A 13,099-nucleotide genomic window follows, 5' to 3' on the forward strand; every position below is an offset into this window, starting at 1 on the left:
ATCAACTATACTCCAATAAAAATTAAAAAAAAAAAACAACTTCTAAAGGATGTACTTTAGGAAGAAAATTGAACTCAGAAAGAAGGATCAAGATGCAAAAGGAGGGACTTCCCTGGTGGTCCAGTGGTAAAGAACCTGCTTTCCAACGCAGGGGACGTGGGTTCAATCCCTGGTTGGGGAACTAAGACCCCACACGCCGCAGGGCAACTAAGCCAGTGCGCCACAACTACTGAGCTCGCACGCCTCAATGAGAAAGTCCACGTGCCACAAACTACAGAGCCCACGTGCTCTGGAGCCCACGCACCACAACTACAGAGCCCGCATGCCACAACTAGAGCCCTCACGCTGCAACTACAGAAAAGCCCGTGCACCGCAACAAAGTGCCTGCATGCCAAAACAAAAACATCCTGCATGCCACAGCTAAGACCTCACATAGCCAAAAAAATAAATAAAATAAATATTTTTTTAAAATGCAAGAGGAGGGGCTTCCCTGGTAGCACAGTGGTTGAGAGTCCGCCTGCCAATGCAGGGGACACGGGTTCGTGCCCCGGTCCGGGAAGATCCCACATGCCGCGGAGCGGCTGGGCCCGTGAGCCATGGCCGCTGAGCCTGCGCGTCCAGAGCCTGTGCTCCGCAACGCGAGAGGCTACAACAGTGAGAGGCCTGCGTACCACAAAGAAAAAAAAAAAAAATGCAAGAGGAATGGTGACTAAAGCAATTGGTATGATGGCAAATCCAAACTGAATAAAACAATAATAATGATGACTAGCTGGGAGGTAAAAAAAGATACAAGATGGAAGTTAGAGCTGGAATTAAGATTTTCTGTGGTCCTTTTATTGTTCAGGAAGATGCAAAGTGATAGTAACAAGTCAAGTTTATATTAAAAATATAAGGGCAATCAACTATAGAAATAGAATGCATAATTTCCAAAACTGATAGAGACAAAAAAGGAATTTTTAAAAATCCATAATAAAATGCATAAAACCTCAGGGCAGAATCACATCTATAAAGATGTTCCTTTTTTTTTTTTTGCTTTACCTGTACATTTTATATACTCTTTTGTGTATATGAAATAACTAAAATTTAAAATTAATAAGAAGGGTGAACTAAGAGGTTAAAAATAAAAGCCAAATACATCATTACTCATAATAATTATAGACAAAAATTGACAATTCAAAAAGAGATTATTAGGTTGATTAAAAAAACAAATTCTAGGTATTTATAAGACACATTCCTAAAATATAAGAGTATGGTAAAGTTAAAAGTTAAATGAGGGAATTCCCTGGTGGTCCAGTTAGGACTCCATGCTCTCAGTGCAGGGGTCTGGGTTCAATCCCTGGTTGGGGAACTAAGATCCGCAAGCCACAGAGGCAGCCAAAAAAAAAAAAAGTAAAATGCTACTGGGGGAAATCCTGATGAGAGTAGAATATTGGCATGTTTTAAAGTATACTGCCAACAGATTGCTTATGTTTTTTTACCTTTTTATTTTACATTGGAGTAGAGCCAATTAACAATGTTGTGAATAGTTTCAGGTGCACAGCAAAGGGACTCAGCCATACGTACACGTGTATCCATTCTCCACCAAACTCCTCTCCCATCCAGGCTGCCACATAACATTGAGCAGAGTTCCCTGTGCTATACAGCAGGACCTTCAGATTGCTTATTAATAGTAGCAAGGGAAAAAATATTAACTATACAGTGGAGAAATCAAACAATCTCTTGACCAGGTTGTCAAAATTAACATCACAAACAAGGGGCAGATGGTAATCCTGTGCTTCCAGATGTAATACCCTGAGAAGTATATAATATCAGTTAGTACTCTGGCCAGGAATATATAACTTGAATCTAATCATGAGGATATATACCAACTTAAGATAGGAACTACTTAGAAAATTTTAAAGGACTATATTCTCCCAAAATGTCAACATCACAAAAGACAAAGAATGGCCGAGGAATTGTTCCAGACTAAACGAGACTAGAGACATGACAACTAAACATAACGGGTGATCCTAGACTGGATCCTCTCCTGGACTGGAAAAAAAAAAAAAAGATTATGGAGTAATTGACAAAATTGGAATATGGAAAGTAGATTAAAAGTATTATATGAATGTTAAATATTTGAAAGTAATAAATGTACTGCAGTTTTAAAAGAGAATATTTTATTCTGAGGAAATGTGTATTATTTAGGGGCAAAGAGCCAGCATATATGCAGCAGTTCATGAGAAAAAAGGATACACAAACACATACCACATATACATACATATACACATTTATAGATATGTATATGTACACAAAGAGCAAATGATAAAAGCAAATGGAGGGAAACGTTAACAAAAAGTAAACTTGGATAAAGAATATATGAGTGTTCTTTGTATTATTCTTACAATTTTTCTGTAAATTTGAATTATTTCCAAATAAAAAAATCTTCAAGTAAAGGAACAACTGAATTTTATACTTAAAATGGTTAAAATGGCAAACTTTGCTATTGATATTTGACCACAATAAAAGAGACCTAAAAGAATGATGAATCCAAAAAAAAAAAGTAAAAGGATAGAAAAAGATATACTAGAAAGATACTAATCAAAGAAAGCTGGTATAGGGACTTCCCTGGCGGTCCAGGGGTTAAGACTCTGTGTTTCCACTGCAGGGGGCACGGGTTCCAACCTTGGTCAGTGAACTAGGATCCTGCATGCCTTGCGGCATGCCCAAAAAAATTAAAAAAAAAAAAAAGAAAGCTGGTATACTATTAATACCAGATAAAAATAGACCTTAAGGCTTCCCTGGTGGTGCAGTGGTTGGGAGTCCGCCTGCCGGTGCAGGGGACGTGGGTTCGTGCCCCGGTCTGGGGGGATCCCACGTTCCATGGAGCGGCTGGGCCCATGGGCCATGGCCGCTGAGCCTGCACGTCCGGGGCCTGTGCTCCGCGGCGGGGGAGGCCACGGCGGTGAGAGGCCCGCGCACGGCAAAAAAAAAAAAAAAAAAAAAAAAAAAAAAATAGACCTTAAGAGAAAAAACTTTACTAGAAAGAAAGATGGTCATTTCACAATAATGAGGCTTAACTGACCAGGAAGATTCTAAACCTGCATAGTCCATTACGGTAGCCACTAGCCATATGTGGCTCTTTAACTTTAAACTGGTTAAAGTACATAAAATTAAATATCGAGCTCCTCAGTCACACTAGTCCCATTCCAAGTGCTCAACAGACACAAATGGCTGTCATATTGAACAGCACAGAAAAGAACTTTTCCATCATTGCAGAAAGCTCTATTGGACAGCACTGTTAAATGATCTTAAGCTTGTATCTGATAATACAGTCAAAAAATATATAAAGCAAAACTGACATGATTAGAAGTTTAAAAATTCACTATTATAATGGTAGATTTTAGCATACTTCTCTAAGTAATAGAGCAAACAGACAAAAATGAGTAAGGTTACAGATTTGAACAACACAAGGTCAATTTAGTGGAATATACAGAAATCTATATCCAACAGTTGAAGAATACACATTCTTCTTAATCACACATAGAACACTTATAAAATCTGACCATCTACTAGGCCGTAAAGGAAGTCTCAATAAATTGCAAAGATTCAGAATCATAGAAATCATGTTCTTTGGCCACAAGGGAATGAAGGTTAAAATCTAAACCAGAAAGATAACTAAGCAAAATAAAAGTTTGGAAATTTAAAAATATACTTCCGGGACTTCCCTGGTGGTCCAGTGGTTGAGAATCCACCTCCCAATGCAGGGGACGCAGGTTTGATCTCTGGTTGGGGAACTAAGATCCCACATGCCACGGGGCAACTAAGCCCACGCACCACAACTAAAGAGCCCACGGGCCGCAACTACGGAGTCCACCCGCTCTGGAGCCTGCGTGCCACAACTAGAGATGCCACACGCTGCAACTACTGAGCCCGGGCGCCACAACTAAAGCCCACGTGCCTCAAGGAAAGATCCCGCATGCCGCAACTAAGACCCAACACAGCCAAATAAATAAATAAATATTTTAAAATATACTTCAAAAAAACTAATAAATCAAAGAAATAAAACTGGAAATTAGAAAATTCTTAGAACTAAACAATAATAAAGTACTACATGATAAAAACTTACGCAACATCCCAAATGTCCAGCATTCATGCAGTGGAATATGACTAAGTGATGCAAAAGAACAAAGTAATGACATAACTGACAACCTGAATAACTCCCACAGACGTTATGTTGAGTAAAAGATATCAGACACAGCAGAATACATACTCTACGATTCCACTTACATGATGCTTAAAGGCAAAAATCTATGATGATAAAGGGAAAAAGAATAATTTCTCTTGGAAGAAGATGCTGACTAGAAAGGGGACATGAAGGAGGAAGCCTTTTGGGGTGCTGGAAAAGTTCTGCATCTTGATCTGGGGAGTGGTTATGGGAGGGCATATGGACATTAAATTCATTAAGCTATAATTAAGATTTGTGCACTTCATTGAATACTAATTATACATCAAAAAAAAACTCTAAAAAAAATAAAACCAAAAAACTTACTGAATGCAGCTGAAGTAATGTTGAGAGGGACATGAATAGCCTTAAATAGTTTCATTTGAAAATCAGAAGTCTGAAAGGACTAAAAATTAAGTAAGCATGCAACTTGAAGTTAAAAAAAGAAAAATAGGGCCTCCCTGGTGGCGCAAGTGGTTGAGAGTCCGCCTGCCGATGCAGGGGATACGGGTTCGTGCCCCGGTCTGGGAGGATCCCATATGCCGCGGAGCGGCTGGGCCCGTGAGCCATGGCCGCTGAGCCTGCGCGTCCGGAGCCTGCGCGTCCGGAGCCTGTGCTCCGCAACGGGGGAGGCCACAACAGTGAGAGGCCCGCATACCGCAAAAAAAAAAAAAAAAAGAAAAATAGAACAAATTCGTACAAAGGTGAAGAAAATAAGAGAGAAATGAGTGAAGATCTAACCCACACTTTTCCACCCTTCCTTAGGAGATGGTTCTCTCTAGAGAGTATTTTTCTTCATATCTACCCATTCCTGTCCAAAGATCCTCTCCTCTTCCTCTCTGAGATACCACCCCAAATCTCACCCCAATCTCCAAACGCCTGTCCCTATCTCCTCACTCTGATTGTAGAAATTGGAGAAGCGGTCAAGGGCATCACAGAATTCTGTGGGAAGGCACTTTCTGGGATGGTACAGGTAGCAGAGTGGAGAGACCGGCCAGCAGCGTGGTGACAGGACCAGTACAGAAACTGTTGGACTTGGATCTTCGATAAACAGTTCTTTCTCAGCCTCCTCTTCCTCCTCTTCCTCCTGAGAGACAGAAGGATTTCAAGGGCTCTTGGGCTCCCTTCTTTGGTCTAGTCTTCCCCTGCTCTCCCACTCTTTCCCTTGCTCTCACCTCCTCTTCTTCCAGGCCCTGTTCCTCCTCATCCTCCTGCTCCAAGAGCAGCTTGTCCAGCTGCTGGAGCTGGTACACATGGAACTGGCGCTGCAGCTCCTCCGAGGTGCTCAGGCTCCGCAACATCTGCTGGGGGAGGCGGTTGGGGAAGCAGGGGCCGATCTGCTCCAGCACGGCCCCCTCCAGCCAGCTCGAGCCCACGCTCAGGAGACGGTCCGCCATGTAGTGCCTGCAGCGCGCACAGCCCAGGCCGAGCCTCAGTGTGGGTGCTTGGCAGGGCCCCCCCGCTCCAGAACGTAGGTACCTCTGTTGTAGCCTGCCTGGGTCACAGGCCATCCCTCACCTCGTCCTTCCCACCAGTGCCACGGCCATCTCTGCATCTTAATCTCTCCTCCCTACTGCTCCTCCCTCACCTTCCCTCTAAGACTCAAGTCTCCCCCTTCTCTAGACGCTATGCCTCCCATGCCCTACTTCTCCAGCCCTGCACTCACTGGTAGAAGTGCTCAAAAGCCGTGGCCAGCTCCAGGCCAGAGAGGACCATGATGGGCTCCAGGTGCCACTGGAGCCGCGCCAGCATTTCCACTCCAGGGGTTCCACCCATCAGGCCACCCTGGATCTGCTGGTCGATGTGCCTGGCGAACTGCTCACTCATCTGGGGGCAACAGGAAGGGCAGCAGCAAACCATGAAGAGGGAGTGGAGCAGAAGGGTGGCGGGTGGAAGGAGGTCAAAAGGCAGAGCAGAAATGGACTGGGAAGCCGGCGGTCCCCAGCACTCACGTGGGCAGCGGTGAGGAAGGACTGCTGTAGCAAGGCGCCCGAGAAGCCGCTGCGCAGGGCCAGCATGAAGGCTGCTCGGGGCCCGAAGAGCTCCGAGCCTGCTCTCTGCAAGCGCCCGTAGAGTTTACAGTAGCGGGGCACGAAGTCTGGCGCCCTCCAGGCCGCAGCCAGGAACCTGCTGACCTGAGGAGAAAGGGGAAACTGCATCCAAGGGGCAGCCCAGCAGCCTCGGTCCCGCCCGGACCTCAGCTCCCTCTGCCCACCTGCTCCTGCACCACACTCAGCCAGCACTGGGTTATGTTCTTCAGGCTGCTGCTTGGAAGAACTGGTGAAGGCCCAGGGCTCCGGTCCTGGCCCTTACTGTTCTTGCTGACTGTGGACACAGAGGTCAAAGGACGGGGTTCATCTCAGCCCCTGGGCGAGTCCCGGCATCCTGGGAACTGACCCCTTGGAAGGCCCATGGCAAAGCAGAAAGGATGAGTAAAACCCAGGAGAGAGAGGAGTCAGATTATCACCGCTGCCCAGATTCTTAGTTCAACTGGCCAGACTGGGACTCACAGGGCCGAGTGGACGGCTCAGGAGAAGGCCCAGGAGGAGGCTCCACATGCACCAGCAAGTGGCAAAGGCGACGGACTCGAGAGGCAAAGGCTGCTGCTCGACTCAGGGGGTTCCGAGAGCTCTCTCTCTGCTCCAAGTACTGGTCCAGCAGCCACCCCAGGGAGCTCACACCTTCCACATCTAGAAGAAGATGGGTCAGGAACAGGTCTCCATGGGCGATGGGGAAGGGAGAGCCCAGGAGGACAGAGAAGGAGTGGTTGTACAATAAGGATTTGGGGGCAGCAGGGCCTTCGTCCTCCCCTCACCAAGGTTTGCTTCAGCTGGAGTCTGGGGACATGGGAACACGTTGGGGGTGAGGGTGAGAATTCAAATACCAGAGTCTCAGGGAGCAGTCCCTGGGGCAGGAAGGAGAGGAACACTGAGGTGACAAGCCTTCAGGGATAAAGACAGGAACCAAAAGAGCCAAGAGCATTAACTCAGGTCAGCCCTGGGAATAATTACGAGGAGCGGGTTAGTTGGGCCAGGGGTGGGGACGGTTACCGGGGGAGGTGATGTTCTGCACCAGGGGGCTGACCAGGGCCTCCCAGCAGGTCTTGCCCAGTGCTTGGGCGGCCTCGTCATCAGGGAGGAAGCGATCAGCAAAATTCTGCTCGTGACGCAAAACCCTGTTCAGTCTGGGAACAAAGAGTGTCTGGTCAAGGATTAAAGACTTCCCCGAGGCCTCCACTCAAGCACGCTCAACTCCCAATCACCCTGAGCCGAGCCAGTCCCTTACCCTGATCCCCCCCTCAGCACACACTTCTCACCTCTGCTCTGTCCCCGATCCCCGCTGCTGCTTTACCCTTCAGACTCCCCTGAAGCACATCTCCTGCTCCTTTAACCATCCCCTCTCCTCCCTCCCTGCCTCCTGCCCACTCACCTGGGGCAGAGCTGGAGGAGGCGCTTGCGGTCCTCTGCAATGTCCCGGCTCCAGGCTTGCGCCCGAATTGTGTAGAAGAGACACGTACGGCGACACAGCTGCTCTCGGAATAGTGGCCAGAAAGTGGGCTTGGGGCCCAGGACCTCCACGCCCCGAACCCGGGTGTCAATGCCGCCCTGCAATGTGCACAGGCCTCACACCCTCGGCTCCCTGGAGACATTCCCGCATCTCTGGAACTCAACAGCTTCCTGGGCCATCCACAAGCAGACTTAAGGAGGACCCTTGGCCTGAGCCTGGCCTGAATGCTGGAGAATCCAGGCACTGCGGAAACCCTGTGCTTCCTCCTGGTCCCCAGCCCCCAGCCTTTGCCCTCGCCCCACCTGCTGGCAGCGCTTTATGCGGATCTGGATGACAGGCCAGAAACGGTTCAGGTTCTCCAGGAGGACCACCCGGCTGGCAGAGGGCATCACGTTCACCTGGTGGGGCAGGGGCGAAGAGGTAGAGAGCTGTCACCTGCAGAAGTGGAGCGGGAAGGACTGTTGACAGCAACCAAGTCTGTGACAGTGTGTGCCCTTCACCTCTCCCGCCCTGCGCCCGTGGATCTACACGCCTCCACAGCCCTAATTCTATTCTCGCTGCTTACGAGGCAGTTGCCTGCCTCGAAGGGATGTGGGAGCTCCCCATGGACTGGGTCCTTCTGATAAGGCCCCGGGACCAACAGAAGGATGGAGAGTAAGGGGAAGCGGGGCACAGGGTCCCCACCGTGTTGAGCTCCGTGCTGATGCAGCTGACACTGTCACCCCCAAACACCACCACCCTGGCTGGCATGTAACTTGAGTCCTCGCTGGCCACCAGCAGAGTCAGCTGCCTGGCAGAGGAAAAAGGAAATCAGTCAGAACCAGGGCCCTGGTCTTGGTTCAGAACTTCAGCCCACCACTTCCTCTTCAGACTCCTGTCCTCTGCTTAAGCATCAGTTTTCCCCAGACCCCCACTCTTCCCTTTATCCTCTCCCAAAGTGGCTTCATTTAAACCCATAGTTTCAGCTTAAAGTTCACACCCTGATGACTCCCAAATCCACATCTCTACCCTAGACCGCTCTCCTGAGCTTCCACACCACGCATCCAACAGACATTTCTATGTCACGCCCACAGGCACCTCCAAGCCTACATGCCCACGGGGAGCGGTCATCTGTCTGTAGAAACCTGCTCCTCTTCCTATTTCTCTCTCCTGGGAAAGAAAACTGCCATCCACCTAGTTCTCCAACTAGAACACATGACTTCTCCCTCACGGCCGCCCTCATCCAGTCGGTGGCAGGCGCTGTAGACGCCACCTCTCAAGCTCTCCCAGTCCACCGCCCCCTCGCCATCTATTCCCGTCCCCTCTGCCTTACTGAACGTTCATCACTCAGTAAGCCTTCCAACTCTCTCCCAGCCTGCCACCCAAATTCACATAATTGCCAGAGTTCTCTAAATTAAAATGCCTACTTTTGTCTCTTTCCCTCTTAAACTCCTTCAGTGGGCTCCTCAAGTTTCAGAATAAAGCTCAAAGTGGTTCGATCACAGAGCTCTGTGGTCCTGCTCTGGCTCCGTTTCTGGCTTCCTCTCCTGCCACTCCACTACACATACCCTTCGTTCCAGCCAAACACAATTACTTAAGGTTCCCCCAAATACATCATCGTTTCTTGCTTCCATTTTGCACATAGGCTGTCCCTCGGCCTGGAGTATCCGTTGCCCCCTCTTTACCTCATCAATTTCTACTGCAAACAACCCAGTCAGCCCCTCCTTCCGGCAGCCTCCTCTGAGCTCTCAGTTGGCATCAGGAACCAGTGCACACACCAACCGTAACTTCTTTCTTACTCTATTTCTTACTGATTTTCCAGCCTGGCTCCCCAACAAGACTGTAAGTTCCCTGAAGACAGGCCCCTTATCTTACTGTCCGCGCAGCTCCAGACCCTTGCAGGGTGCCTGGCACACAGTACACAATAAACAAATACCCACGGGAGGAGTGGATAAGTGAGTCATTGCTCTCCCTCTACCAAAACCACAGGGCAGTGACACGTGACCTGTAGGGGGAGCACGGCACAGGCTTGGGGATTGAGGGGACGTCTACACTTAGCTCAGGGAGATGAGGCCAACGTGTCTAGGTTCACTGCACAAAATGGGTTTCAGTGTGTCCCTCAGGCATAGGGGTTCAGTCGGGGTTGTGTGTATGTGGGCAATCCTCTGAGGATGTGTACTGGGGCATATCAGAATATTCGTGTGTGTGCACACGCGCGTGTGAGGGCACACATGCACATATGGACATGGGCACGCTCACACCTAACAAGAACACCGCGGTGCATGTGTAGGGTGATGTAGTGGGAGCCGGTGCTGCCGTTGGACTCCCAGTAGGTCTTGGGGTTGCGGTCCGTCAGCTTGCTGGCCCGGTGCGGGTTGGAGGACACCTCCACCTTCTCCCAGCACTTGTCCTCCTTCACCTCCACGCTGGAGCCTGCGGGCAGGCGGGAAGCCTGGTCAGTTGAGAGAGAGGAAAGGAAGGGGACTAGGGAGCAGGAAGGGAAGGGGGAAACAGATGCTGGGGTGGCAGCAGGAGAAAGTAGATGGGGGCACGAACCCTGGCAGAGATGCCTGAGGAACACGTCAAAGAAGGGGATGTTGATGGGGCGGTAGGTTCGTCTGTGGTCTTCGATCTGGCCCAGCACCATCTGCAGCCCGGACATCAGAGAGAAGGGGTGTGGGGAGGGGGCAGAGACACGGAAACACATGTGGAGAAAGAATCAAGGGGCAACAGAACACTCAACCCCTTTCTTCCTAAATTTTGGCAGAACAGAACCACGTGGGGTAAAGGTTGGGGAACAAGTGCCCTAGATTTGCTACTACTTATGCCCAACAGGGACACGCACTGAACCGCCTTCCCCTGCTTCTGGCTTACTTCTCAGCTCCGGACCCACACGCCCCCTCACCTGAATGCAGCCAGCCAGGACGCTGGAGGTGAGGTTACTACAGAGCTGGGCGTGTTTCTCACACTCTGTCACCAGGTCCCGCAGTTCACAGGCCAGCAGCAGCTGAGCCGAGTGCTTGTCCAGGACTTTGGCGAGGGCCTCTTTGGCTCCCAGGCAGCAGAGCACCACTGCATAGTCCTTGTGCACGGAGGCCAGGCGATACAGGAAGCAGAGCAGCTCCTGAACAGTCTGGCCCAGAGCCACAGAGGTTAACGTAGGGAAACAAAGGGCAGGCTGTACAGGCTGAGGGGCGGGTTTACAAATGGGGATGTGGTGGCTGAGATTTTGGAGAACTTGAAAGCAGAGTACCAAAGCCAGGCTGGCACAGAACACTGGGGTGCCGGGACTCCAGAGTGAGTTGGCAGGGGCAGAGCTCGGGCACAGCTCCCCAGGCTTCTTCCTGCCAGGACCAAGCTACCTCAGGAGCCAACCTCAGTGTCTGAGCCTTGCTCCACAAGGCACAAACCCCAAAGGCGGAGAGCAAGGACTGCGTGGACTGGTGAACGTGGGCTTCTCCTAAACCCAGAATCTTAAAATTCAGGTGCAGCCAGAAGGCCTCGGTTCTGGAGACGCTCAGATGACGCTGGTCTCCTTCCTACACACCCCTCCCAGTTTCCAGACTCATCCAGGAAGGCCGTACTGTGCCCTCCAGAACCTCACTAGGTAGCTGGTGTCCAGAGGCTGCCTTTCCCTCCCCCACCCTTGCCAGGGCTCTGGTACCTCAAAGTCACTGCTAGGGCCACTCAGACAGTTGAGGCAGGGCTCCAAGACCTCGTGCCAGGGAAGGACCATGGCCTCTGGGTGATCCAGCAGCCGGGTCATGACCCTGGCGAGGGATGGAAACAAGTGAAGTCCTTGCAGTCTGCCAGCTGCCCTTGCCCCCGACGCACGGGTGCCCCCGAGCTGGCCTCTCACCTCAGCGCCGTCAGCAGCAGAGTTTTGTTGGGCCCAGGGGCGTCCAGAGTCCGCAGAAACAGGAGGAAGGGCTGGCTCTCCTGCTGGAGGCGCTTGAGGAGAGGTCTCACGGCACCCCCTGGGCTGCCCTCTCGGCACAGCACACGCTCCAAGTCCAGGAGGAGCTCTGCAGACGGGCCCCCCACCAGGGATCGGATCAGTAGCTCAGGGGACCCATCTTGGCCCTGGGCGCCAGGCGTCTCCAGTGCTGCTGCTCAGACACACAGGAGGGAAAAATGGGCAGGAAGGAGAGTCATACAAATTGGTCAAACTGAGAAACTGGCAGATGCAGAAAATAACCACCGCCCCCCAATTTTCCTCCTGTTGTGAGGATGTCTGAAATTTCTACTCAACTGTGGGGGATTTTCTTTTCTGGCACCAAATATATACCTAACTACATCTGTAAAAATCAGTATGGCAAAAACTGTCAAGTTAAACAGCAGTTTTAATCTCATACAGTCACACAACTACCTTTTAGTATTAACTGTCAGCTTTGCTATTACACAAGTCAATAACTATTAGCTACTACAGTCACATCCCTATACTACCTAGCATGGTGGCTTCAGATGTACAGACTAAAAGACACACAGTGCTTATTCTGATTTGCCCCCATACTTCCAGGTTTCACTTGTTTGTAAATACAAAAGGTTTCTTCCCTATGGCATCAGTAGTTCACATTCTAGTCACCAACTTTCTGTACCATAAGCTACGATTCCTCTACAGAAGGCCTCTCTAGAAGTCATTTCAACCAACCTTCCAGTGTCCAATAAGAGCGGACCAAACCCAGCCCAGACAGATGGGAACCCTTTTATGTTTAAAGCCATTCAGAGAAGGCAATTTCCTTGTACCTATTCTGCAGTCCCCCTCTCCTCTTGGTCAGGAAGTTCTACTTGAGACCTAAGGTGAGCACCAAAACCCTCACTCATTTCCTGAAGGTTCATCGTGTCTTTCCAGCACGGTACTAGGATGTAAACCTGAGCCCTCCTGGCCGTGGGCGGGGACCAATTCCTCAGCACAACCACCACCTCCCCGATGGTACCTGCACGCTCGGGACTGTCCGGTGGCTCTGAGTAGCGATTGAGGAGCATCATGAGGATGGTGCGTGTGGTGGGTGTGGCTTCTGTCCCCGGTGGTATCCCTGAGTGTCTAAACAAGGTGTCTCTCAGCTCTCTGGTTATGATCTGGTCTCCCAGAGTGTGGTGGTTACACAAAAGCAGGTTGAGGAGGAGCAGGCCATTTCTCACCGCAGAGGAGCACCTGGGAGGAGGGAGGTGACCCAGGAAGAAGTTGAAAGAGAATGAATGCAATGGAAGCAGGAAGCCAGCTTCCTGGAGGGAGGAGCCCTGCAGCTGAGGAGGGAGGGGCTCCGGGGGTCCCCCTGAGGCCAGACATCTGGCCTCTTGACCTCAGGTCACTCCTCCCAACTCCAGGAAGGAAGAGCAGGTGTCTCTGATCTCTCTGGAATCTCCCTACCCTCAACCACTGGCCTCTCTTCTTTTCTCTCCCGTTGA

General features: G+C 50.3%; 1 protein-coding gene across 1 annotated transcript in view; it reads right to left on the reverse strand.

The window, feature by feature from the left end:
* CUL9 (cullin 9) overlaps nt 1-13,099 on the reverse strand; it is a 38,209-nt gene that overhangs the window by 13,697 nt on the left and 11,413 nt on the right. The window contains exons 11-26 of the mRNA XM_060109132.1: nt 12,628-12,845; nt 11,550-11,799; nt 11,355-11,460; nt 10,596-10,823; nt 10,247-10,337; nt 9,952-10,123; nt 8,396-8,501; nt 8,014-8,109; nt 7,634-7,809; nt 7,255-7,388; nt 6,715-6,894; nt 6,420-6,529; nt 6,157-6,339; nt 5,871-6,031; nt 5,380-5,608; nt 5,102-5,291 (exon numbers count right to left, since the gene is read on the reverse strand). Of these exons, the coding sequence (XP_059965115.1) occupies nt 5,102-5,291; nt 5,380-5,608; nt 5,871-6,031; nt 6,157-6,339; nt 6,420-6,529; nt 6,715-6,894; nt 7,255-7,388; nt 7,634-7,809; nt 8,014-8,109; nt 8,396-8,501; nt 9,952-10,123; nt 10,247-10,337; nt 10,596-10,823; nt 11,355-11,460; nt 11,550-11,799; nt 12,628-12,845 (2,630 nt within the window). The remainder of the gene's footprint in view (nt 1-5,101; nt 5,292-5,379; nt 5,609-5,870; nt 6,032-6,156; nt 6,340-6,419; nt 6,530-6,714; nt 6,895-7,254; nt 7,389-7,633; nt 7,810-8,013; nt 8,110-8,395; nt 8,502-9,951; nt 10,124-10,246; nt 10,338-10,595; nt 10,824-11,354; nt 11,461-11,549; nt 11,800-12,627; nt 12,846-13,099) is intronic.

The sequence above is a fragment of the Mesoplodon densirostris genome, chromosome 10 (assembly GCF_025265405.1).
Source record: "Mesoplodon densirostris isolate mMesDen1 chromosome 10, mMesDen1 primary haplotype, whole genome shotgun sequence".
NCBI lineage: Eukaryota > Metazoa > Chordata > Mammalia > Artiodactyla > Ziphiidae > Mesoplodon > Mesoplodon densirostris.